This window comes from Haemaphysalis longicornis, unplaced genomic scaffold (genome assembly GCF_048455015.1).
Source record: "Haemaphysalis longicornis isolate Haplotype H1 unplaced genomic scaffold, Haemaphysalis longicornis Haplotype H1 scaffold_3, whole genome shotgun sequence".
Taxonomy (NCBI): domain Eukaryota; kingdom Metazoa; phylum Arthropoda; class Arachnida; order Ixodida; family Ixodidae; genus Haemaphysalis; species Haemaphysalis longicornis.
Window position 1 is genome coordinate 79,973,973 of NW_027526335.1, and position 27,311 is coordinate 80,001,283.

The 27,311-nt window shown below is 50.0% G+C and overlaps 1 protein-coding gene across 1 annotated transcript in view; it reads left to right on the forward strand.

Annotated features, from left to right (window-relative positions):
• The window catches only part of LOC144174722 (uncharacterized), a 98,527-nt gene that overhangs the window by 35,477 nt on the left and 35,739 nt on the right, over positions 1-27,311 (forward strand). Inside the window, exons 4-7 of the mRNA XM_077703552.1 lie at positions 14,351-14,452; positions 15,169-15,385; positions 16,671-16,938; positions 24,329-24,574. Coding sequence (XP_077559678.1) covers positions 14,351-14,452; positions 15,169-15,385; positions 16,671-16,938; positions 24,329-24,574 — 833 coding nt within the window. The remainder of the gene's footprint in view (positions 1-14,350; positions 14,453-15,168; positions 15,386-16,670; positions 16,939-24,328; positions 24,575-27,311) is intronic.

Below are 27,311 nucleotides of genomic sequence, written 5' to 3' on the forward strand. Positions count from 1 at the left end.
GAGAGAGAGAGAGAGAGAGAGAGAGAGAGAGAGAGAGAGAGAGAGAGAGAGAGAGAGAGAGAGAGAGAGAGAGAGAGAGGAGAGAGAGAGAGAGAGAGAGAGTTGAAATGGCTTCCACCTTTTCGCGACCCAGAAATGTAATGGGAATGGAATGGCGACAACACTTGGAGGAATGGAATGGGAACGGAATTAGGCCCTTTTTGCCCGGAATGGAATGGGCAGGATTTTTTAACGATGTGTGCCGATCTTCAGCTGTAACCTACAGCCAAGCTGGCTCTTGAACCAGCAGGGTTTGCATAGATCTAATTTGCGAAAACTTCATTTTTAGGGAGGCCCTTTAGTGCTGTGAGGAAACCCATAAGGGGGGTGGGGGTGTGTTTCCTGAAGGCGTTGACGACTGAGGATCTTTGCTTGGCGTTAGTCCTGTGGGGGTGGGTGTGAAGAAACCATGGGAGGATATTAGAGAGACTTCCGGGCGTCCATGTGCGCAAACTGGTTGCCTGTGATGAACCCTTCGGAGTGCGCCCGGGTCTGAACCAAACGAATGTACAAAACACTGAGCACAAAAAGCTGAGCACAAAACACAGTTTGCTCCGAAACCGTCAGATAAGGGCTTGTGGCGTGCCTTGCTTACTGAATTGCATGAGCCTTAGGGACACACATAGCAGAATGTGCCAACTTGTGTCCGGGTAACCAGAAGGGTCCTGTATTGAATACGTAGTGCTAAGCATAAGACATAAGACAAGACGAATGAGGTTAATGTGGAAGATGGGGCCACTTTTGCACGGTGAATGCCAAACTAAGCTGGCACGATAGCAGCTCAGCTCAGTGCTCTGCAAAGCTAAGGATTACGAGCGCATATGGGCGTAAGCAAGATACGGATGGCGTGCCTCTGTGTTAGCTACAACAGTGTAATGGCGTGGTGTGATGATACGCGAAGCCCATAGTGGGGTAACACGTGACAGGCTGTGCAAGACGAAACAAGTAGACATCATCGTATTCTTCCTCTAGCGCCGCACAAGAGCACGCCATTACATGTCGGTCATGCAAATATTAAAGCGAAGCTTTAGAGCCCTCACTGATGCCGGTGTACGCCAATACGCCCTGCAGAAAAGCCAACTTTCTCTGGCGATGATGATGAATGACTGCGGATGAAAGAAAAAAAAAAACGCTTCCCGCGGCCTGAATCGAACCAGGGTCGGTCTCTCGCGTTATGAAGCCGGCGTCTATGCGATTGCTCCATTTCGACATGGTCGAAGCGAACGCCACGCAGCAGGTACTGATTCGCGACGTAAACCCCAGACCCAAACGCGTTAGGCCTACTGAGTGCACACCAGAGAGTTGCTGCTGGTATTGTAGAAAAGTGGTGCGTATCTCCAAATTAACACATACTCGCAATGTGGGATTGGCCAACACAAGAATCCATCATGAGAAAGCTTCGCGCTCAACCATCGTCGTCGTTAGACGAAGGGAATTTGATTTTGATAAGGATAAGGAATATATCTGGCCCTTTGTGAATCGGAAGGGTGGTTGTTCTGCCCGATATGTCACCCAGCTGCTACCATCCCTCGTCTTTGGCGACGTGTATGCATATTTTCACATCGGAGCTGTTCTAGCACTGGCCCTGACGACAATCTCGGCTGGTATCGTGTCACGCTCTCGCGGGAATACGTTTCTCCGCTGCGCAAAAACCGGTTCCCAGTATAGAAACAATCATTAAAAAATAGAAAAAAGGTCCCAGGGCCATTATATTTCAATGTAAGATGGCCCTCGAAGAAATGCCTTTCCGGCAATGCATTAGTGCGTACAGGTGAAGCCGACTTTGAAGGGATTGGCGTGAGATTGGTTTTTGTAAGCTGGCTTTCTGGCATTGCCTGTGGCGCAGTAAAGCATAGCTATCTACGGAGGGAGTATGATTACAGAAGATGTCTCTTGTGTTATTTAAGGTATCCCGAAACAAAATTGTGAAGATTAGCCGCTAAGAATACTCTACCATTACGCCGAGTTTCATTTACTTGGCCTGATTAGTTATTCACAGTAAAGTTGTAAACGTTAGAGAAAAAATGTCTGCTGCCGTCAATACATGAGCATTTACGGAGAGAGTATGGTTACAGAAAGCGGCTGTACGACGTACCTGCTGTTTTACCGGAACTACTCGGAAACAAGTTATGTGACAATTAGCATCTAAGACGACTCTAACATTACCCACAAGAAAGAAGCCTGAGCAAAACGAAATCTTCGTTCAGCAGATTTCACACCGGTTGAAATTCGGTTTAGTTTTTTGCAGTTCTCAACGCGTCCGAAAACGTCAACTCTTGATTGCATTTATAGGTACAGTCAAATCTCGGTACAACGAACACCACATTAACGAACTTTTCAGATTAACGAGCATTTAAGAAATCCCACGCCGAATGCTTATAGTTTTAATGTAAAATTATTTCACTATTACGTACTTCAGAATAGCGAACTTTTCAATATAACGATCGCTTTATTTAGTTCCGTGCTATGTTAACAATGCCTCGGTACTACGAACTCATATTTTCAGGCCGGAAATTCTAAGATTTCCGTTAAACAATCGCGGCAACTGGAGCCGTATGCTAGCATACGACACGGCAAAGCGCAGCGCAAAAGAGAACGTCTTGTAACTTGCTCCGTGGAATGCGCGAGCCGATGCGAGAGAGAAAGAAAAATAAGGTGAGGAGGAGGGGAAAAAATGAAGCATGGGTGCTCCGCTGCTTCTCCCTATATAGTTTCTCTCTATAGACGTATCGTTCTTCGCGTCCTCCTTCAAGTCGTCGTCCTTGAAGTCTGCTTGTCGCTACTTACTACCCATTGTTTCAGCATCATCATCATCATTATTATGACTGCCGAAATTATTCCATGGCTTTAACCCGTTATTTATTGCAAGAACGATATCCGTATCCGCGAGCGTTTAGGAGTTGAAATAGTGGGTATGTACGTTGTGGTAGTGTACGCTGTATTAGTGCACAAAAAAAAGAAGTGGGATTGAATATCTTTTTATAGTGTCACGTAGCCAAGGACGGTGGAGGTTTTCTTCAAAGAACAAAAGTTCATTGCAGCGAACGTGTGCTCCACAAAAGCCGGACGAAAATGCAAGGGCTGTAGAAGCAGTCAGCGGCGCACACCACGAGGACGTCCAGGCCGCGTCACGATAGGGTGCCTCTCTAGGAGGCAATCCTCTCGTTCTGCAGGCTAGCCAATAAAGTTCTCTCTCTCTCTCTCTCTCTCTCTCTCAACGAAGTGACGTAATCAAACCATGGCGTCGGCAATTCGAATGCCGCGGTCCTTGCCTTGCGAGCATTTATCCTTCGGCGCTAATCCTTCGAGAACCATCGAATCATATCTAGAACATTGGCGATCATGGACGAACATTCTATTCTACAGGTGATACACATTTCCTATCAAATTAGATGGCGTGCGCGGCACATAAAATAAAGAGACGGAAACGGCTGGGCGCGGGCAGACGTTGCCAACCACTTTCACCATCGAAACCGGTGTAAAAGCGACGAAATCACGGAGGAAGACGATTCACAGGAAAGACGGCTGTCCCGTGCTTTTGTTTCCTCTGTGTTTTCGTCGGTTTTGCGCCGTCTGTGAAGGTGGATTGTTACCGTAAGACCAGTTAGCTCGTATAATTTTTATGGCCTTCTATTTACTTTTTCAACTTATTCGTGCCGAAACAAAACATTTTAAACGCTTTTTCAGATGTCTTCGTTCTTGCATATATGCAGTCTCAATCCGTTTCGTGTCTCAGATAGTCTTGCGATGATTCCTCCTGAGGCTCCACCCGCCGCGGTGGCTCAGTGGCTAAGGCGTTGCGCTGCTGAGCACGACGTCGCGGGTTCGATTACCGGCCGCGGCGGCCGCTTTTCTGATGGAGGCGAAAAGCAAAAACGCCCGTGTGTGCGAGATTTCGGCGCACGACATGATAAAGATCCCCAGGTGGTCAAAATTAATCCGGAGCCCTCCACTACGGCGCTCCTCATCGCCTCTGTTGCGTCGGCTCGTTAAACCCTACAATCAATCAATCAAATCAAATCAAATCAAATCAAATCAAATCAAATCAAATCAAATCAAACCCCCTGAGACTCGAAGGTATCGATTGTTCCAGCGGTGACCTCCACCTTTCGGGACGTCGCTTATATACTGCGGCGTTAAACTGCACAGCCTCCCCTGGGCTGATCTGACGATTTCAGCACAGCCCTTTCACCTCCGGGCCCGGCTTCCTAATACTTTGCTCGGCATTTCGACAGCTTGACGCATCACAAAGGTAACGTCGACTCGACAGCGCGTCCTGGGCTAATGGATTCTTGCAGATAGCGCGTGTCTCGCGCCGCCATTTTCGCAACGGTGTGACACGCGTTGCGCCACTCATTGTCTCATTTATCAGCTAGTCCGCCGAACTGAAAGGCAAAACGACTGAAAATGACACGCTTGCGTGCAGGACAATCCTATCTACGGAGAATATATAGAGCCACGATCTGGAAAATGAGGTCGGAGTCATAGCTCCCATGCTGGCGGATGAATCAGTCACGAATATTGTGGCGTTCAGCTGTGCCTGCTTGGAAGATTTAAAGTGTGGGTAGTTTTGGAGGACGCATCGCAGCGGCTCGAACAGAACTAGAAGGAGGAGGTCTAAACTTTATTAAGGCAAGCCTTAGTGCTGTTGGCTGGGCACTCGCCTGGTGGGGATTTCTTTTATAGTCCGGGATACCCTGGCCTGCGCTGGCCACCCGGGCCCTCTCCACTAGCCTACGTGGGGGGAGATGTTGGAGCTGGTCAGCTGTGCTACCCACGGCTCTTAGTGGGTTGGGGCATAGGAGTAAGCGACGGATTTTGTTAACACCCCCATACCAGATATATATATATATATATATATATATATATATATATATATATATATATATATATATATATATATATATATATATATATATATATATATATATATATATAGGGTGCGAGGGTGGGGTGAGGGTTTTTCTGCAGTCGTCGGATTATGGTAGCTTCAGTTCTGGATAGGCGGGGGTGGGGTGTGCCTGGTACTGTTGGCGTTTGTGCTGGAGTGGGCGAGTATGTTGGCGTATTTTTGCAGGGGCATAGGTTTGGAGCTTGTTAGTGCACTCCCTTGTGGGAAACGCCCTATGTGTATGGGCGCGGAAAGCGGCGTGTGCAGACAATTTTTTTTTGGGGGGGGGGAGGGAGGGGGGGAGGGGGATTCGTGGCGAGGTGACCAGACAATCTGTAGTTCTGGAAGTTGTTTAATTTGTTTTTGAACAGCCAATGCTTGTAGGGATATTAGTCCAATCAAGAAATTGCGGCATGCAGTTTGGGAGTAACTGAGTATAGCTGTATATATACTCTTCACAAGTGGTGGGGGCTATGGCGGTAGCAACTTTTTCGGCTGCTTCTGTTGATGTAAAGGTCGTGACCGCTGTTAATTCTTTCCCGGTGGCGTCAGTCACACTAGAAGCGTGGGAAGATTTGTGGGGGCGTGGAGAGGCGTCTGCATAACGAGTGCAGGGGAGGTGATTATACTGTGAATGTATTGACCGTGCCCTAAGCTGCTTGCTCCGTGCCTTGGTATAGGTCGGGTGCATGTTACGTGGTATTGGTGCCACTCTGATATATTGTCGAATGGCTACGGGAATGCGTGTTTTTTGATCTTGCGGTTTGGCGTCGAATAGTACTCTTGTCGGCGGAGGTTGGCTCTTCCCCTTGGTGGTGAGCAGGAGGCGTGTAAGTTGTAGAACTCAATGCGCTTCTTGGATTTCTTCGCAAGTATTGTACAAGCCCCAGTTGCAGTAAGTTTTTGTTGCCGTTTTGGGGGGCAATCCTAGTGCGGTTTTGTAAGCTTGCCGCATCGCGGTGTTCAGTTCGGCTTGCTGCTAAAACTACAAAAAAAAATGTTCCGCGAGAGGCTCAGAATATAAAAAAGAACATCAAAGGTCGCAGGCAGACAGCGATCGGAAAGGACACAAAATCATGCGCCTCCCCGTCTAACGACGGCGGTTGTTGAACGCGAAGTTTTTTCGTGATGGATTCTCTTGTTGGTCCACGCTGCGAGTATACGCTACTGTGGTGATACGCCCCGCTTTTGTAGAACACCCACGGCAACTCTCGGGTGTGCACTCCGTAGGCCTAACGTTTGCGTTTGGGGTGTACGGCGCGAATCGGTGCCTGCTGCTTGGCGTTCGCTTCGACCGTGCCGAAATGGTGCAAGGGACCCACGTTCGATTCCGGCTACGGGAAGCGTTTTTTTTTTCTTTCACTTCACCTACCATCATTCATAATCATCGCAAGAGAAAGATTACTTTTCTGCAGGGCGTATTGGCGTGCAACGGCATCAATGAAGACACTAAAGATTAGCTTGGCTGAAACGGTGGCCGCTATGACTTAGAGGAAGAGGCAGAAGAGGGAACGTGAGGTCTTCTAGGGAGCAGCGGGAAATGGGGGCGCGGTAGGAGACACGTATTACCAGCTATTCCTCAGTGTCTAAGGCGTTCTGCTGCTGAGCGCTAGGACGCGGGTTTGATTCCCGGCCGCGGCGGCCGCTTTTCTGATGGAAGCGAAAAGCAAAAACGCCTGTGTGTGCGAGATTTCGGCGAACGTTAAAGATCCCCAGGGGGCCAAAATTAATCCGGCGCGCCTCATTGACTGCGTTGCGTTGGCGCGTTAACCCTACAGTAAATCATCAATCAATTACCATCTATTCACCGTAGCCCTGAATATGAGGGTCAGGTGATAAGTCTGGCAAATTGCTGTAAGCTACAATTTTTCGGTGACGTCATCTTAGCAGGCGAATATCACTCTTCAGCCTATCTCGGGCTTATCGCTAGTGCGATAAGCGTGGTCCTATTTGTGCCCGACATACATTCGAAACGAGCGTGCCAGCACTTGTCAAGAGAACAGAATCGAATCAGGCCGCAGTCGCAACAAGCGCCGTCATCTTTGACAGAGGCTCCACACAAGGGTATCAGCAGCCCGCCGCACGCGCCGAACGCGCCGCAGCACTGGCTCGGGGGTATTGCTGCTTGCTGATGAGCAGCGGAGTGTGCTGCTGCGTGTCGTCGTCGCGGACAATTGACTCGGGTATGCCTCCGACTCGCGCGGGGGCGAGCGAGCGTGGGCGGATACGAGCCGCATTCACGCGCGACGGCGTTACGCAAGGAGCGCCCTTGACGCGACGCTGCTGCATCCTTGCTCGGGGCCGCCTCTTACGCATCCGCCGACCGCGACGGCAAGGGCCGCTACCGTCGAGGGCGAGCCGAGCGCGCCTGACAGCTGACGCGGTGCGGTGGGAAGTGGCGCGAGCGACGACTTCGGTGCGCGCTCGTGCGGACGCGCAGCTCGCCTGCTCGGTGGTGGGGGTCGCTTTTGGAGCTGCGAGGAAAGGCTAACTTGTGCCGACCAGAACGCGTTAGTTGAAGCTGCGCCGCGATGTTTCGGGAAGGTGGTGGTTTGGAGACGTGGCGGTCATCGCGAAATAAAATCCGAACCACGAAAATGATTTAGTGGCCGGGGTGGGAGGGGAGAGGAGTTGATCTTGATTTGCCTTTTCGTGGCGAAGCCTCTCATGGGGACTCGGGCTGTCGGCGTCTCATGTCGTCGTAGCATCATGTAGCCACGGTACCAAAACAACGGGGCACTCGTTTTCCAACGCCTCGCGCTAGAACGTTTCATCTGTGTGGGCAAGAATGCGTTAAAAAAAAAAAACACCGAAACGCTCTTTTTCCAACGCTTCGCGCTAGAGCGTTTCGTGCTTCAAAGACACGAGGCTTTTACAGCAAAGCTGTGTACCCCTACCCCACAATGGTTTCATCTCCGTTGGCAAAAACGCCAAGGCACCAAGAATACACTTATACGCTGCATGCTTCGCCCCTCCGCGGGTTTCACGTTAGTGGAGATGTCCCGGGATGTTTTTTTTTTCTCTTTCACTGCTGCATCGCGCAAATCGAGTGCGATTAAAAACCCGGAAGCGACTACATTTAAATGCGTAAACATTTCGGAGTGCACTTACAGAGGAAACCCATCTGTCCGCTGTAACTGCTGATGCGTCAGACTTTCGCCGCACACGAAAATGTTATTCGTAAAAGGCGCTATGACCACTTTTATTTTCTGTACAAAAATGTCTACCCGCCAATACGTTTGTGTCTTATAGTAAAGGTGGCTTTCAAGGACCACATAGGTGTAAACCGAGCCTTATGAAGGTAATACCACAAAAGGCCCCATCGCCTCCGCATTTTGCAGCGAAGCTGTGTATGGCTTGGATCCCAGGGTCTCGTGTCGGCGGCAACAATTTGCTGAGCGGGGTGTGTTCAGCGTGTGAAAAAAAAAATAGAAGTGGCTTAACTCGGCTATGCCAGGATATACGTAGCGTGAGTTAAGTAAGGTTCAGCTAGTTATTCTTAGCCTTCCTGGTTGTCGAGGGTTAGCTTGATTATTATGCTTACTGCTGCTTCAAGACACGCACACGGTGTACGCATTATGTGACACACGTATATTTATCAAGCGGCTCGGGCGCAGCGTCACCGATCGCCCCAGAGCTAAGCTGGTTCCACAGGCGCACGCTGGTGTTGTTGCGGCGCACGAGCCATCCGTTGCACACCCGGCCACCCCTCGTATGATGATCAAGTGGACCGGGCCGCCACGTGCGGAACGGAGGTCGGCGAAGGCGCTGGGCGCGTGGGGTGTGTGAGAGGCGCCGGGCAGCGAGCAATTTTCTGTGCGCCGTGTGACGTCACTGCTCCTCGCGCATGCGCAGCATGGCTCTCCAAGAGCCACGCGAAACTGCTCAACCTAGGCCAGTGTAGCTCACGCTGCAAAATATATTAAGAAAAAGGTTTAGGGCCTCTATATTTTAATATAAGCCGGCTTATATCGCCTCCTGAAAAAAAAATACCTTCCCAGCAATGCTTATGCGTCAGCAGGTGAAGCCGACTTTAGGGGAATCACAATAAGCTCGATCTTTGTAAGCTGGCTTCCCCACAGGATGTGTTGTACAGTGAAGCATGGTCATCTACGGAGTGCACTTGGCAGTATGGCTACTACGAGCGATGTGGTTTTGGGGAAAGGGAAGGGGGAGGAAAGGGGCCCGAAACTCTCTGGCTTGGGGTCACTTTCCTACGTCGTGCATGCTCCTCGCCACGCGCAGCGTCTCCCACTCCCTCTCCCCCCCTCCCCCCCCTGACGTCGCGCGCTCTTCGATGGCCCCCTGTGCGGTGCTCTAGAGCCTGTGCTGTGGTTGTCGTAGCGGTGCCATAATAAAACGTCATTGTGTCTACCCCCCAATGATGTGTGTCCTTATTCTGTCCTTTTTATTCGACATAACGAATCCCCAGTGTAGCAAAACCCAACATAGCAAATCCATCCAGAGCGACAGCTTCTCTGGACTTCCCTCCTTCCCTCTTCACGGGGTGGAAAGGGCCTAATTTTTTAACCTAAGACCGCTTATTTAGCTCCTAAATGTTTCTTGCCAGCAGTGCGTTTGTGTAAAGTTGCGAAGCCTTCTTTAAGGGAGCTCAGTGTGTAACCCTTTAAGGATCACCATCATCAGCCTGTCTACGCCCACTGCAGCGCAAAGGACTCTCCCATTATTCTTCAATAATCCCGGTCCTGTGCTAACAGCGACCAATTTACCCTCGCAAACTTCTTGATGTCATCTGCCCATCTAACTTTCTGCCGCCCCCTGCCTTCTCTAGAAATCTACCAACGGTTATCTTGCCCTGCCCACACCCATTTCTTCTTCTTAATTTCTACTAACATGTCCTTAACACGCGTTTGTTCCCTCACCCACTCCGCTCTCTTCTTGTCCCTTAGTGTTACACCTATCATCTTCCGTTCCATTGCCCGCTGAGTCGTGAACCCTCTTAATGAGCCTCCTAGTTTCTGCCCTGTAGGTGAGTACCGGCAAGATGCAGCTGTCATACACGTTCTTCAGGGACAATGGTAGGCTGCCATTCATTGTCTTAGAATTCTGCCGTATGTACTCCACCCAATTCTTATCCTTCCAATCATCTAATTATCATGGTTGGGATCCGGGGTCACAACTTTGCCTAAGTTGCGATAATTCGCTTACCACTTCCACTGCCTTGCCACCTATCTCAAACCGCTGTGCTCTCCCGAGGTTATTAAGCATTACTTAAGTTTTCTGCATATTAATTTTCAGGCCCACGGTTTTACTCTGTTTGTCCAGTGCGGTAATCATGCTTTGCAATTCGTCCCCCGAGTTACTTAGCAAGGCAACGTCATCAGCAAATCTAGGTTACTGAAGTACTCTACATTAACCATTACACCCACCTGTTCCCACTTGTACCTTATACAGATGTTATACAGATGTTACAGGTGTTATACAGATATTTACAAAAAGGATTCAGGTACTTACTACTTTGATGGCAAACTCCTTGAATTTCCCCTAACGATGTCCACTGAGCAATGCTTTTTTGTATTGTATTTAAGCCGATTTTGAAGGAGCTCGGCTTATAGCTGAGAGGCTTGCGCGTTTATCCGACAATTCCCACTTCGGGTTTTTCTTTCTTTCTTTCTTTTTCGCGCTCGGGCATCAGCGTGCAGAAGTTTAGGCGGCAAGTGAGTTTGGGACCCAAGGATCCGGGCTCAGCGGCAGAACAAGTTAGTCGTTGAGCCATCGCCATCGCTTATACGGCGCGTGCAAGATTGTTATGTAAGTGGCCCACGAGAGCGGCGACTGGTTTGCAGGGGTTCCACCGGTCACTGGCGGTCGTCGAACGTTGTAGATCAGACTCAGGCGTCACGCGCGATAGCCTCCTGAGGCGTCCTGCAGCACCTTAAGGACGCTTTCTGGGTTGGCTATGGCTGTTTTTTTTTTTTTATATCCTGTAATTGTAATTTTATGCTAAGTGGATTACGATTCGAGCCAGATGCATTGAGAGTTTACGCTGACGCAAGACGCAAGGTCAGATCCCCCATTCCCCGTTTTTTTTTTTTTTATACGTGTTGCTAGGCTAAGCCGGTTCGTGCCGAGACGAACTAAAATCCGCTGTCCCATACTTCACGTAGTCTTGCCGTTTTATTTTATTTTTTCGGCTCTTTTCACTTGACCTAACCATGTGCATCGAATTGGTGCGCCACGGCTGAAACTGTGCTGTCTTTGGCAGCTATCAGGTTTACATCCTCCGACGGGCCCAAGCCGACAGCAGTGGTGTAGCGACAACCCTATACATTAACTGACGTGGTTGATTAAAAAAAAAGGAAAAATAGAAGACTCAAGGCATCCTTTTATACTGTTTGACCGCTGCCTTTGCGTCGTACGGGTTAGAGGTACATGTGAACGTTTAATGGTCGAAACGCATAAATCGGTGATGGTGATGATGATGATGATGATTGTAGGTTTTAGACCAGCGACGGGCAAAGAGCGCCAAAACGAAAAAAAAAAGTATCAAATAAGATTTGTGCTAGGTATAACTACAATAATCGGGGAATGAAAATTGAACGGTTTAAACAATGAGACAAGTGGTGTACAGGGCCGGGGGTTAATCATGGGTGATATGAAAGGGGCTGTAAAAACTTGACCTCTGTTGGAAACTTAAGAACCCGCTTAACAGAAACCAGTGGATCATCGTCTAAAAAGTGTGATGGATGCATTGGAATGTGTAGTTTGTATACAGTTCAGGGAAATGTCTGCGTCGTGTTGCGTCGAGTGCATCCTTACATGTGATTAGGATGTGAACCACGGATAAGCCCTCTGCACATCTGCTACGCATGAGTCTTGAGGATCCAGTGAGCAGGTGTGAGTGTGTCACATGTGTGTGGCCTATAGCCTGGCTAAGGCAAACTCCGACTGTCTGTTGTGTGAGTAGGATGTGTATTGTCCCAAGTGTGGTTTTATTGCGTGGCGTTTTTGTCTACCTGTTCATTCCACTGCGTTTGCCACGTTTTACGAAAGTATTGTCTTGAGGTAAATGCAATTTTGGTAAATAGGGGTGAGCCCTCTGCTTTCTTTCGGGACATGCATTTTTTTAAAGCGTAAAGCGCCAACGCTGTATATTTTCGCATGTGGTGTGCGAAGCCCAGGTGTATACAGTTCACGTTTTCACTGTTCGGGCGAAATTCTGATACGGTTCGAGATGCTATAACGCTTGGAATGTTGTTGTTTTTTATTGGTATTCAGTGCATATTGAGGTGCCCTGACATCCGTCGGTGTTAAAAAAAAGAAAAAAAGCTATCGAGCTCAGCGCTTGGCCGAAGCTGATACGACGTGAGCAATTAATTATTATACGTGCTTCACACCATGTGTTGTTTGCTTCAAGTTCTCAAGACCTTTAAGGAGCCCCAGGCCGATTTTAATGCCCGAATTGTTGTTTTATGGCACTTCACGCGAAATGCGATCGCATGCATGCACCAAAATTTGCTCAAAAGAATATTGCGGAAGCCAGGCCCGTTTTATTCGTTCGGCTTGTGTGAATCGCAGTAACACTTTCGTTATTTTGCTTATTTACTTTTTCCCGTCAAGCTATCGCATAGTCAACGCTATAGCTTGTGTCATTCGAGGCCCTCTCGGGATTTATGCTGACAGCATGTCCAGCGCGGCTCCCCCTACTGTTTTGCCAGCCGATTACCCTGCCAAACCAGCTCACCGGCTTAACCGATAAACTGCTGTCATAAGCATTGCAAGTACGGATACGCATATCGCCCGTGAGAAAACGTCCGGCTAGCCAGTCGGCCGAGTGTCTGAACCGCTATCTCGCGTTTAGCACCATAGTGCCTTAGCAAAACTCCATCACAGAATTTAAAGAAAGAAGAAAGAAAAAGAAGCACAGGAAGAAAGAAAGAAAGTAGGAGAGGAACAGGAAAAAGGAAAGACGGCAAAAAAGAAAAAGGTAAGATAGATTGACGCGTATGGAGAGGCAAGAAGCTTGCACATTCGCAATCCTTAACGCGTGCATAATATGATTGCATAAGTTATCATTACCCCTTAACCGTTATAAAGAAAAAGACTTGGGAAGGGGAGGGGGGCTGGCACCGGGATTGGTGGTCCGCGGTCAGTGTGCTTTTTCTTTATTTGCGGTCTCTGGTGTATACGTTCAGTCTCAGCCTGCTATCGCGAACGCCGTGCCCGCACGCCGCGATACCAAGGTTAGACGTAGGCGGCTGCATAATTCGACAAGACTGGCTTCTAGCGAAAGCTGGGTCGGTGGCCTGTACAAGTCTGTGTTCGCTTTCGGAGACCCTGGTTTGCGCAAGAACGCACCCGCGCGTGGGTCCAGAAAAAGAGAGGGCTGCGCGTTAGTGCACATGGTAGCGTCATTGACTGCCGCTGTTGTGTAGTGAGCATGGTTGTTGGGCGATTGGCATTATTAATAATGCTCAATTGACTGAAAACTAACGCGCATTTAGGCCGGTAATGTTCGCGTTATATTTTCTCGATATTGAGAAGGTGAAGGGAGATAAAGTTAATTTCGCCATTATAAAACAAAATGAATAAAAATTAACGGCATTTATTTAATCGAACTTGTGTAGAACAAAAGCTAAGTACTGAGCCTCCTTTCGAGTATGTATGTACGTGTGTACGTATGTATGTATGCATGTATGTGTGCATGTATGTACGTACGTACCTACGCACGCACGCATGTATGTATGTATGTATGTATGTAGGTATGTATGTATATATATATATATATATATGTATGTATGTATGTATGCGCATGCGTGTGTGCATGCGCGTGGGTGTTATAAACATTTTTATACAGCTGTGATAAGGAACTGCGGATCCATGTCTATAAAAAGTGGTGCGTCATCCCACAACCCATTGGCGTACGCAGGAAGGGTTGGGGGTGTCAATGCCGTGAACCCCCCACCCCCCTGGTGACATTTTTTAGCTCTACGGCGGAGGAAGGGGGGGGACACGGCCGCTGGCACTGCCTAGCAAGAAATGTGAGAACCACTGGTCATTGCTTTACTGCCGCAAGTAGAGCACTAAATTAATCTTGCCTGGCTACCACATCTGTTCTCACACGGCACCGATGAGGCGTTTCACAATGCGCTTGAAGAGAAACTAGAATGAATATAAGAATTAGAATGTCAGGTATACTGGAGCTTAAGTATTATGGAGGTTGGGCATTCCACTGCATTCAGAAGTTCTTTTTTTTTTTTCTTGTTTTGCTTTTTTCCCTCCTGGTATTTAACCTTTTTATCTACAACTCTCGCTGTACGACTTGCTCTGCTGCACTTTGCTTCACTTAAGGCCGGGGATAACCTGGGCTGCGACCGGGCACCTGGACGCGCATCGCAAGCGAAAAGAAAGGCAAGCGCCGATAGATGTGTATGCGCATGCGCTTAACTCTGCTCGCAGGCGTGGACGTGGACCTGCGCGACGCGCAGTCCCGGCGGGCGACGGACGTGCTCGAAGAGCTCAACACGGGCATCGCCAAGCAGGCCCGGGACATGATACGAGGTGGGTTGCGTGTCTCACTCCTGGCTCGCTTGATTGATCAATTGATTAACGAAAGCTCCAACGCGACCTGCTGCAAGCGTCTACCCCTTGCTCTAGCCCATCGCGTCGAGCCACTTTCGAAGAAGCTCGTTTCTTTTAGAGCACAGATTCCGACGCGTTTCTATACGTTCTCGTAGTATCGCTGCCAGCGCACGGCAGGCGCTAGATGACTAATCAATAAAACAGTTGCATTTGAATGTGAAGCATCACTTGGCCTATTGTGCGAAAACTCCGCCGTCAGCAGAAGCCTGTGGCGAGCAAACGGCGCGTAAATTCCCATTTGCTGCGGCGCGTCAGCTGACCTAAGCGCGTACTTTAAACCTGAAACATAGAAGCACGGCGCTGCGCACGTGGCTGGGCGCTGCCTCGCGGGCGATTTACTAGATGGCCCAAGCTGGCCCAAGCTCAGCCGGGACATCGCAATATGGCCTGTTTGCCGTCTTACGTGGTCGCCACCTCGAAAACGTAAAACCTAATGCAGCAGCACCGAGCTCAGCTAATAAGCTCTGCGTCACACCGAGAGAAAAGTGAAGCTTTAAGCACAGGAATTGCTCACGTGCCTCCGTAGTTATGTCTCGGCCTGATCTTTGAGCCTGCGTAGCAGCAGCCACATGTGGCGCCAGAGCCCTGATACACGTATTCGTCAACCCCCACCCTCCTTCCTGGCGCCGTCGCAGAGCGGGCCGAGGCGGACAGCGGCGGGTCGGCGGACGCCAGCCCGCGGTCCATCAGCCCCCCGCCCGCGTTCGCCAGCCCCTCGGCGAGGCCCTCGGCCATGCAGGGCTCGTCCCTCGGCGGCGGCCTCCCGCGACGCAACTCGGCCGGCCTGGGCGGCTCGCAGGACATGCTGCTCGACATGCACGCCTCCAGGCACGCCAAGAGGCCCTCGCTCGGGTGAGAAGGGCCGCCCGGCGAGAGTGTTGGTCACAGCTCTGTTCCTCCGCGTCGAGATTTTCCTCTTTTCCGCCGTATCCTCCTCGCTTTCCCCTTCGTTCACGCAGCTTGTCAGTGGCTTTTGATACGGGCGTAATTTGGCGTAATTTAGGTCCCTCCGTAGTCCGGCCCCGCTTCCGGCAATTGTTGCCTTCAAGGCAAGCGTTTATTATACCCAAATGAGGACGAGGAGAGGTGACGGATCCACCGGGCACGCCGTGCGCCCGAGCTTTGATGCACATTTTATCGCCTTCGTGGGCCGCCTGCTAGTACGCAGATTGCCCGTGGGAAGGTCGCGAGCTGCAGTGCGGGAATTGTGTTCCTGCAAGGACCGGAGGAAGGAGCGATGAGGATCGGTGGTGTGAATGTTATGGTGTGGCCGGGGAATGGGCTCGAGTTGCGTTTATTTATTAACCGGTGTGACTGCCAGTCTGGGCTGCTTTCGCGTGAAAGCGCACGTACATCGCGATACGTGGTGATGGCGAGTTCAGGTAGCTGAAATTTTGTCATGTACGTGCCATGTCCACGGTTTTAACGGGTATTACACTCCTTTTTTGCTCAGCTTGAGCGCCGTGATTGGGGTGCGGACAAGTGTCTGTTTTACGATATGTAGGGTCTTTGAAGGTCCTCCCTGCCCACGATTTCTTCATTTTATGCATGTGCCGGTGGACGACGTGCACGTTAGCAGCTATGGCTTTCGATGCCGCAACGTTCCCTCGGATGTGCATTCTGAAACACGATCGCCGCGATCTTTCGCTTCATATGTAATAGCTATTCTTCATTTTGACCTGGCGGAATATAAGAGCAGGTTGCATATTGGCCTGTAAGGAGGTGCTATGCAAGTATAAGGATGGAGGTACCGTAATCGCTGACATCCAGAGAGATGACAAAATCAGCTTTTTTATGATGTTATTCAGAATCGTCGCAAGTGAAATCGCGCTTTCTTAGCATCGTCTATTCGAACCTAACGGCCACCCGTTGCTTTCTGCGGTTGTGTTCGTCGAGGAGCTCGCGGAGGGAAATATGGGACGTTGGGAGTACTTTTCTCTCACATCCTCTTCCTCCTATGATAGGCGGGAGCCTTTTCCCCAGGCCCGCTGGCCTTCGGCGACAATTGTTCGGAGTGCGCATTGGAAGTGAATCAATCGGAAATCACCAATGGATCGAAATACCCGGAAATCGCCGATTCGAAGAAGGCGCTCGCTCTTCTCGTTTTTGAATTTCCCGCGCTTTCTCGATCCCGCAGCGACGTGGCGCGCGCCTCCTCGCTGCGGCCCCTGGAGGACCACCACCACCGGTCGGCGGGCAACGGCGGCCTCGTGCTGAGCCTGAGCCCCGCCGAGCTGGCGCAGGTGCCCCCTCCGGCCTTCTTCACCACGGCGCGCTCCTTCGACGAGGACAGCTCCAGCTGCGGCGGCGGGGGCGGAGGGGGCACCGTGTGGACGAACACCTCCTCCGCGGGATACCTGCCCATGTCGGCGCTGCACCACCAACAGGCCGCCAACAAGCCCACGGTGAGGCGCATCTTCTTCACTCTCGTAGTATGCCTTGCTCCACTTACAGCGCCACGACGAAAACGTCGCCGGGTCATCGTGTCCGTGCCACTTTCATCGTCATCAGTCGTCGTCGGTCACGTGACCCTTTGAGAGGTGAAAGTAAGTTAGAGGAAAGATTTCGTGTATTCAGAATATCCGTGGCACTGTCGGCGTCGTCATCGTCATCATCATCAGTCAGGTAACCCATTAACACGCGATTATTGTAGGGAATATTTCGGCTGCTCGTCATGGCGGCGCCGCTATCGTCACCGGTCACGTGACCTGTTGATAGGCGAATATAATAATACAGTCGAACGTCGTTAATTCGAACTCCGGAGGGGCAGCAAATCTGTTCGTACTAGAGTTCCTCTATATAGGTTGCATTCACTGGCGAGGAACGCGTGCAGACAACCATGGGAGTGCACTGTCACAGGTTATGTCGGGCTCCGCGGGATGGCGGTACTTGTCCGTGCTAAGCACATGATGTGTGTTGAACGTTCCACTCTACCCCACCGAGCGAAAAGTAATGCCTCGACTTCAATGTGAGGGCGATTAATAAAATCTTTATTGACACCATTGTTGAGAATCGGGTTGAAACGGAGCAGCCAATGCACGCCGGTGCTTTTTTTTTTCTTCGGCGTGCGGGCGCAGTGGCACAAGCCGCGCCATGTCCGTGGCACTTCGGCCATGTCCGTGGCTGTTTCCAGTGTTGCAAAGCGAAGAAATTGCCGAACTAGGGTTCCTGTAGAGAAACCCTAGTTCGGACTAACCTTAGTTCGCCAAAAACGAGAGGGGATCCGTTTGATGAGCGCTACAGCGCTGTATACCATTTCTAGAAACGCACGCACTATAAAGGAAGCTCTATACTGCACGTCTTTAGGGGTGCAATGTCAATAGTTACGTACAGCTCAAGTACGGATTGTGCAATGAACAATTTTAGATGCGAACCCAAAGAAGCAGGCGCGCACTTTCGGACTACGAGACGTGACCGACTGCAACAATACGCCAAACCCAAACACCGAGAATAGCCATATAGAGGTGCTAGAAAACACACATATGTAACAACCTCTGGAAGAATGCATTCCTGATGTTGATATTGGCGAAATTAACCGTCGCGCATGGTTCGGCCTCCAATAAAAGTCAGTTGTCCCCATTCAAGCGCAGGTCACTTTGCTGGTGCCAGCTGTGGTCCCGTTGAAATTATCCCTTTTTATGCCTCACTGGGGGGCGTTCAACGTCGCGCCAAAACGCACTGCAGGGAAGCAAACTTTACAAAATGGGTTTCACAAAACGGTTGGTGATGATAGGCGAAGGCACATCAAGCGCCTGGAAAAAAAAAAAAAAACGCTTCCTGTGGTTGGGATAGAACCTGGGTTCCCCTCGTAATGAAGTCGACGTCTACCCGATTGCGCCGTGCCGAAATGCTCGAGGCAGTTTAGATTTTGGACTTCGACTTTGACTCAGGTTGCGTGGGAGAAGGCTTCGCGTTTTGCGGCTTCGAATAAAAGTGATTCGACTGTAGTAATTTATGGTAGTTGTAGTAATAATTTGTGGTAATTGGGATCATAAGTTGTCGTGTATTATACAGAAGCTGCGAGGTGACGCCAGCGCCTAATGACGTAGAGCTAAAAGTGAGAAAATGGAAGTAATTTAGCACCTGTATAGCGACTATTCCCTTCCACGAACCTTTACAAGCATAGCAAAAACGGCATGCACTTAATCGTAAGCGATTACTCAAAAAAAGTAATAAGTGGACCAAACGCTGTCGCGGACGTAGCGTATATTAATATCAAACCCGGCTATTTCGAATTGCCGCTTATGTGGAACACTAAACATACCCAAGAAATTTTTTGGTGCGTCGTATATTCTTTGGGTCGAATTACTGACTGTATAGCTAGTCAGCGAGTCATTTCCTATCAACTTCAAATTCGGTGAGCGTGAACTCGGCTGCAATCTTTTCTTTTTTTTTAGGGGGGGGTCAAGGTTTTAATGGAAACATTAACACGCTCTGTAGACGGAAGTCGCACACCTCGGGTGTCAGTCGGAGGGAAAGTAATCCTGGTTGGCATTATTCGGGCCGTAATTTTCAGCTTTTGCGCCACTAGAAAGCGTTCGGACCCATGGTACCCATCATCCCGCGAGGAGCCGGCATAAGTGACTTTGACAGCCATCACGTACTCGACGGCGCCACGGCCCGTCCGCCAGCTTGCTTGTCGCCGTCCGCGCCTTGCCTCGTAGCAATGGAGGGAGGGCAGACGCCAACCAATGAGCTCGAGACCCGTCCCGGACACTTGAAAATTCGGCTCGCTCTTGCTCCAAATGGGACTATTCATTTTACAGCGGTTCTGCTAAGGCCAACCGTACCTTTTAGGTGCGCCGACGGAGGAAAGCCACTCCGATCCCCCTCACTTCGGCACACCCCCTTCCTTCGGGCATCTGTTCGCCTCGGGCGATTCGCATTCTGATACAGAATATGGCTTAAGTTGCCCCTGGAACAATGTCGTTCCAGCAAGGCAGTTGTGTTTAACAGTGAAGCCGAGTTGAAAAGATCGGTTTAAGCCTGTCTGTAAGCTGGCTTTCCCACAATATTCATTGCACAGTGAAGCCTACTCATAAAGAAAAAAAAAAAAATAGGTGGCAATGGGCGCTAGCGCGGTAGAAGGAGGCGACCGACGACGATCGGGCCGCCGTCACCAAGCGTAAGTGCGATGCCCGTCGGGACCCCGAATACTGCGAGGAGGAAAGCGCAATACTTCGGCGGGGCTACTGTCCCGGGGCCTCTGAACTCTTCCCCAGCCCGGCGACGCGGTTTCAGAGGGAGTTGGTGGCCGACCATATAACCCGCAAACAACTCCGTTGGTCGTCCATTTTCACGGAGTGGAATAGCACCGACGTTTTATTTATTTCTTTTGAAGCAACCGTACAGTGAAGTCTGACCGCATGTTCAGGTAATCTCTCGTAGTTTTTTTTTTTTTTTTTTCATTCAAAGCATTTTCCCGAACGTGAATAATGGGGACTTGTTAGCGAATTAAGTTAAGGTTATCCCCTTTTCGTGGGTCCACCGCGGACAACAAGACACAGTGAAAACGGTGTGCGCTTAACTGCAGCTTCCTATATTTAAAAAATTCTTGACTGCTTAAAAAGTAAAAAAGAAAGAAACGTGTTGTATATCCAGGCTTGCGCGAAGCCGCTGCACATACAAGGTGGTAGTCAGCGACTCGGCGCTCTTGCTTACCCTCCGTAAATGGGTCAGGCCGCCTGTAAACTCAACGGGCCATCAAATCGAAGAGCGCATGCGTCTTCGTATCATAATGCATTGCCAACTGTGTACTCAACAATGATCCCTACTCTGATAAAAAACAAAACAAAAAAAAACGTTGCCGACTGCATCTTGCTGCTACAAAAGAAACATCTAGAGCCGAAACCGCGAAATGTATTCCTTTAAATTCGCTCGTCCGTCTGAACTATACGTCGGCAGAGCAACAAAAGCTTTACGAGTCCCAGTGCTCTTTCGCGGTTAACGATGCCACGTGCGTTCCATATAGGCGGCCAACTTCCGCTTGCGGGCTTTATAGGAGTGTTTAGTAAACGGACACGCGATACCGCCGCGAGTCTGCATGCCCGTATCTCGAGAGCTGCTTAGGCTGTCGAGACAGCAGCAAGAAAAGTGGCCTTTCGCGGTTTCCTTGAAACTTGATCCTCGAGCTCTTGTCGCTTGCCTCCTCGGGCTTCCGTCCGGAAGTTCACGTCACCCTCCCGGGGTCCTCTGCTTCCGTGACCCGCTGCTTGTGTATGCGTGTAGGAGAGATGTATTGCTTCCTGCCCCGTTCTTCTTTGTGGGGTGTTTTTTGGCTGTGAGCATCGCGCTGCGCTGGCTGCCTTTCAGTAATTTTCGAAGTCGTCTTTGTGACTCTGGAGGAGAAAAAAAATTGCTGCAGTTGTTTTTTTCCTAGGCGCGCGCGATGTGCTCAAGCAGAGCGTAATTATGTGGCGTTTTGTATCGAAAATTTGTGTTTCTCAGATTAGTCGTTTAACCGAAAAATTCGCGAGGTAAAGTGCAGTAAAGCTCCGTTTTATACAGGAAGTCGACTTTGCTGTAAGGGGTGTTTCGTTAAAAGTGGGGATGACTTGTTCTGTATGACCTTTATTGGGGATAACAAAAACATCGAGTAAAGCGGCTATTTGACTGAACCCACCGCGGTGGCTCAGTGCCTAAGGGGTTGTGCTGCTGAGTCCGAGGACGGGGGTCCGATCCCGGCCGTGGTGTCTGCTTTTCAGAAGGAGGCGAAAAGCGAAAACGCCCGCGTGTCGATATCTCCGCGCACGTTCAAGATCCCCAGGTGATCAAAATTAATCCGGAGCCGCCCACCACGGCGCGCCTCATCGCCCAGGCGCAGCGTCGGCGCATCAAACCCCCGAAATTCGCATTTTTGAGAATTCAAAAGTAAATTTGTTTACCGTAAGTTTGTTTACCTTGGAGAGTGGTTCCTATAAAATCGAGGGATGGCGTTTTCTGCTTCCAAAAGCGTGCCAGTAATGCTGCATTACATTTCTAAATTGTGCGATCACAGATCGTGTAATTTTTTAGAATCGGGCTGTGCTTGAGGATCAGCAAGGAAGGGCTTGACCGGCGGCTGCAATAATTGAGGAAGTCTAGAAATGTGACTCGTAAACTTTAGCTTTATTACGCCGCGCGTGACTTATCGGAAGTAGAGGAGGAAGAAGAAATCACGCCTCCGTTTCTTTTTTTTTTTCCTAAGCTATTCCTGCCTGTTTTCTTCGTTGTGACTCAGCCCGCATGCCTTGGAATGTATGACTATTGTTCCCGGAAAGTCGGATCGTTGTCGCGCTGGCCGACGAGCTCGGGCTGCGCGCCGATAGGATTTCGTGCTTCTCGGAGTGTCGCCTTCGCTGCCTGCAGTCTGCATACGTATTGCAGCTGCATGCACGTCGTGAAGGCTGACACTTCTCACATTTGATCGGTCGAAAACATCCTTCGTCGCGCGCCGTGGTGCGGCTTTTCAGAGCTGCCCAAAAGACGAAAAGTTGTTTTAACAGAGAAGAATGAAACGAATATGCAGATAGTTTGGTGTTCACTGGAAAAACATTGAATATATATGCACACGACTTTTTGTCCAAGGGTGTTGGCAGGATTTTGTCTTGAGGAGGGGGGAGGGAGGGCAAACCCGTTGCATCGCGGGGGAGGGGGAGAGGGCGGGGGGAGGTTCAAGTGCTGGTGTGCTTCTTGCGCGGGGGGCGGGGGGGGCAAGTGCGCCTTTTGCACCCCGTGCCGACGCCCATGCCTTTACCGGATTGTCATGAACTACTGCGCTTGTCATCCGGAAACTGAGATGGAAGTGCCGTTAAACCTTTCGGTGGCTGTATACAACGTACCCAGGCAATATATGAAGAAACGTCACTCTTGCCAGCGATGTTCCGTACTGGAAAGACAAATTTCCATTTCTAGGTTCAAAACTTCCCTATTTTGTAGCATTTTTTCCCGCAGTTTTTTCAAGAATTCCCTGAAAATTTCCCTGAATTCTCGTTTTGTGGCGAACCCGCCGCGGTGGCCCAGTGGCTAGGACGTTGTGCTGCTGAGCACGAGGACGCGGGTTCGATTCCCGGCCGCGGCGGGCGCTTTTCTGATGGAGGCAAAAGCAGAAACGCCCGTGTGTACGAGGTTTCGGCTCACGTTAAAGATCCCCAGGTGGTCAAAATGAATCCGGAGCCCTCCACTACGGCGCGCCTCATCGCCTGCGTTGCGTCGGCGCGTTAAACCCTATACAATCAATTAATCAATCGTTTTGTGGCCTATAGATCTTTACGTGGATTCCTGTTCGGCTTTGCGTGTTAGCCAGTGCCACCTATGTCTACTTCACGTATCCTTCAGGACGCAGATACCGTTCAGAGAATCAGAATTTAGCGTGATCTAAATTCCGCATCATGTGACGCTGACTCCGCATTTCGCGTTTTGCACCAAGCAGCGTGATTACTTTGCATGCTAAAGCTCAATGTTAAAACTGGCCGTAATTTTTGGGTAATTCAGGTAATTTTATCTCAGCGCCGGGACTGCGGGCGCTCTCTCTCGTTGACAGCCCGCGGACTAAGGCGCGCCCAAAATACTTTTTTTGCATATTGAGCAGGAATGCATATTGCGAACAGGCTTCAGCCCTTCAGCCGGCACCGCTTCACACTTTACTAGGTCTTTGCCAGGAAGTATCCTTTCCTTTATGCTCCCTCCTGTTTTAAGAAGAGCACGACTGCGGATAATTAAACATAAATCCGACGAAGTGTAAGCGAACATTTAAAAGAAAACAAAGTAATAAATGATGCGAGGTCCGGTTTGCTGACATTATTTTTCCTGTTTATTCCAAGACTCCTAAAATTATCTGCGTCAATTGAACATTCTTTTTTCCTTTTTGGCCGAAATTACTGCTGAAAATTCGCCGAAAAGGAAAAATTGCCCGCATTACAATTTTTTTTAACAGCAGAGCTGCTTTATAAGGTTGGCCGTGACGACAGTATCTGCTGGTATCGTGTCACGCTGCCTCTGATTCATGCACGTGACGTTATATTAAGCTACTTTCGTTTCGTGAAAAATTGTCTCGGAACCCACCGCAAAAGCACAAGTGTCAGACTCGAGTGTCAAATTCACACAGGAAACCGGCTGTGTGTGAAAGACTATCTCTCTCGTCGATTACTAAAGCAAAAACGAGCTCTTTGTGCAGGCGAACGTACTTTCAACGCGTTGCGTTTCTCGTCGGGTGGTGCAGTACACTGCATTTATTTCTCCCACGAGACCGAATCAGATCAGAGAAACCCACGAGAAAAAATGTCTATATATTTCTCGCGGTCAATAATAGCTCACAGCGTTGTGTGATTTGTGTTCGCAACTGCAAGTCTGATGGACAGTGTATTTACGAGGATGTAGATCGCAATGTAAGACGAAGGACGGTAAGGATGCGCAAGGACAGAGCGCTTTGTCCTGTGCATCGTGACCGGCATTCGTCTTACGTTGCGCTCTGCATCCTCGTAAATATGCTCGACCAGCAAGCTCAACACGGAGACTTGCTTGACGACAGTACTCGCTAATTTCGTTAACGAAAGCCCGTCGTTCTTTTGAAGATTTTCATCTTGTCATTACGAGTATCGCTGCGGTGGTATTTTTCTTTTCCGGTCTAACACAGTGTTCAAAGTTTGTCGCGAACCATCCAAGCCAGCTTGTCCGCACGAACCAAAAATGCAGACCAAGAAACGAAATTCGTGTGCGAACTTTGACCGAATCATATACACCTCTTTTCACGTAAGTGGTGACAACCACGGCCCAGTAGTAGGTGTGGGTGCGTGAACTAGTGCCCCGACCCCGCAGCCCCCCGCGAAGCCTCCCCGGCGGTCGGTGGCGCACTCGCCCGGCGGGGGCGTCTACGAGCAGCTCTGCCTGGCGAGCTCGGGCGGCCCGAGGCGGCGGCGGCTCTCGTCCGGCGACTCGCGCTCCTCGGCCGAGTACGTGGACATGAGGCCCAACGCGGCCCCGGGCACGCAGCAGCCGGCGCACCTCGACAATCACAGCGACGCCTCGTCCAGACTCTGCGAGCTCAGCAGCCTCTACGACCAGGTGCGTACACTTCCCTCGACGACCTCCTTCCTCCAGGGCTGCAGCCAGACATTTTTTTTTTTTTTTTTCGGATGGGGTTGGGAAGGGCGGAGTTTTGCCGAGAGAAACAGTATGCCACGCTTACGCTTTGCCTAAAAAAATCGGAGGGGGTTCGAACCCCACTCTGGTTACGTACCTGTCCTCCTTATACTAACTATATACTTCCCTCAAACGGGGAACGTCTGTATTATAGACTTCCGGTTCTCTGTCGAAAATTGCAATCAGCTTGGTTGTTGCAGGCAAAGCGGGGGCTAATTGGCTATGAGAATCTTGAGAATGCATTTTAATGATGCTGGCGGGGTCTGGTCAGCGGAGAGCCTAACACGCTACGTCAGGTGAAAAATGAAACCAGTGATAAGGGAAAAGCGAAAGAACGAAAAGGGAAGAAAAGAAAAAAAAAACAAGGAAGAAGAATAAGCAGAGTTCAGTAGTTCAGTGTTCACTGCTCCTAAGGCGTTCCGCCGCTGATCTCGAGGTCGCGGGTTCGATCCCCTGCCGCCGAGCCGACTGGTTCTCTGGTGGAGGCGCAATACAAAAACGCACTTCGGCGCGGGTCATAGTTTACACAGTTTCTCGTTGAACCCCACTTTGAAAATTTATTCTTTTTATTTTTTGGAGGGGGGGGTCACTGGATGGGGGCTGTAATCTTGGCAAGTTCCAGCCTTCCTCTGCGGGCTTCGATGCCACTGTCGACACTCCATCGTGTTTGCACGGCGAAGACCAGTTTAATGGCGTTATCATATATCTTCCCCGAGCAAAGCCCTCTCCAAACTGTACTGGGTATTAGGGACGAAGCCCCTTAGGGGCTCGGGCTGTCGGCGTCTCCTGTCGTCGTCGTAATCGTCGTCTCATGTAGTCACGATACTAAAACACCGGGACACCCGTTTACGCCTCGCGCTAGTAAGCTTCGTGCTTCAAAGACACGCTACCTGTGCAGCAACGCTTTATACCTCTACCCCCAACGGTTCCGTCTCCGTTGGCGAAAACGCCAAGGCGCCAAGAATACACATATAGAATGCATGCTTCGCCCCTCCCCAGGTCTCACGTTAGCGGAGATGGCCCGGGATTTGTGTTCCGCTTTTGCCGGTGATTGCCCAGCGGACATTGTGTGCTTATATGCAGGAAACGATGCAGCTACCACTCCAGTTATCCTAGAAATGTATTACTTCAGGTTTTAATTGATGGGTTTATGGCTCGTGTCCATACGAGAAAATCGGCGTCTAGATAAGGCAAATAAAGCTTACCCACTTCTTCTTGAATCGTGGTTGTGGTCGGAGATGTGCGGCTGCCGAAGTTCGCCCTCGGTTACATAAGCGTTGTAGCTGATATCGCTTTCTGGTCAGGTTACTTTCTGGTCTCTCGCTTTCTCCGTGTTTTCATTTATTGGGGCGCGAGAGCAGAGTGAATTTAGCATCGATACCAATATAAAGGAACAAAAACCGGGCCCACACAATCGAACGGCGCCGCGCCCGGGGCAGACAAGTAGGCTTCGCTTTCGTTATCGTATGAGAAGCCTGCGTTATTCGTCTGCCGCTCCAGCTAAGTATTACAACACAACTGAAGCCTCTTCTAAACTCGCTCGTTTAAGCACCGTTATATTATAATCCTCAGTATATGTATATACTGCTGTATTAAAGGGACACCGAAGTGATTTGTAAGCATTTTCTAAATTACCTTACCAGAATAAACTCTGGAATACGTAGGCTCTCCTATGAGTTTCTCTTGCTGCCTGTTTGCGTGAATGTTCTAACGAGAAAATACGTTCGTTAGTCCCATTTCCCTTGCACTATCTTTCCCGCAGTTATGCTGACGTCAGTGGCAAATAGGTAGAGATGGGCAGGCACTGCCCATCTCTACCTGTAAACAGGTTATTTTTATGCTAACGGGCATGCTGTGGCAAATAAAAAAAGGCAGCGTTGAACTTGGGGATAGAGCACTGCATGGGCCCAGGCTGACCCGAAAGCCCGGGCCCGGCCCGGCCCAGCCCGCGGGACGGGTCAGGTTGCCCAAAACATTTATAGGCGGGCCCAGGTTGCGCCTGGGCTTAATGTTGCGAGCCTGGGCTGGGCTCAAGCTCGAATCCGTGGGCCCTGGCCTGGCTGGGGTTTGAATTCATGGGCCTGTCTGTTAACCTGGCTGTTAATATTTCCAACGTGAAGTGTTCAAAAGAGCAATAAAAGGTATGTCGTGAGTTTATTTCCGGGCGCCCCTTGAGTTTACTTGTGCGCATTGTTTTAAAAACGTGTTTTGCTAGGTCTGCTACTCACTATAGACTAATTTTAATGGTATTTCATGTACTGCATCAACACTTTATATTTTGGGGTATAACTATACCAAAGATACTATAGCAGGGAATGCCGTAGCGGGGAAGGGATTAATTCGGACAACCTGGAACTCTGAGCCTATATATCTATAGTTCATATCACAAGCTAGCTGCAGCACTGTGGAGGCTACATTGTTATCAATAGTGCCCCCACTGAGGGCGCCTAACTCGCCGTGAAGGGGGTCCTGAAAGGACACTCCCTTCTCCCCTCTCGGCAAGCGGCACCGCAAGGCCCCGGCGCCTTTTGTCACTTCCTTCGGGGTGAGTTAGGCGCCCTGAGGGGGACAACAATGTAGCCTCCACAGTGCTGCAGCTAGCTTGTGATATGAACTATATGTACAGGTGTGTTTTGCATGTCGCATCCGTCGAAATATG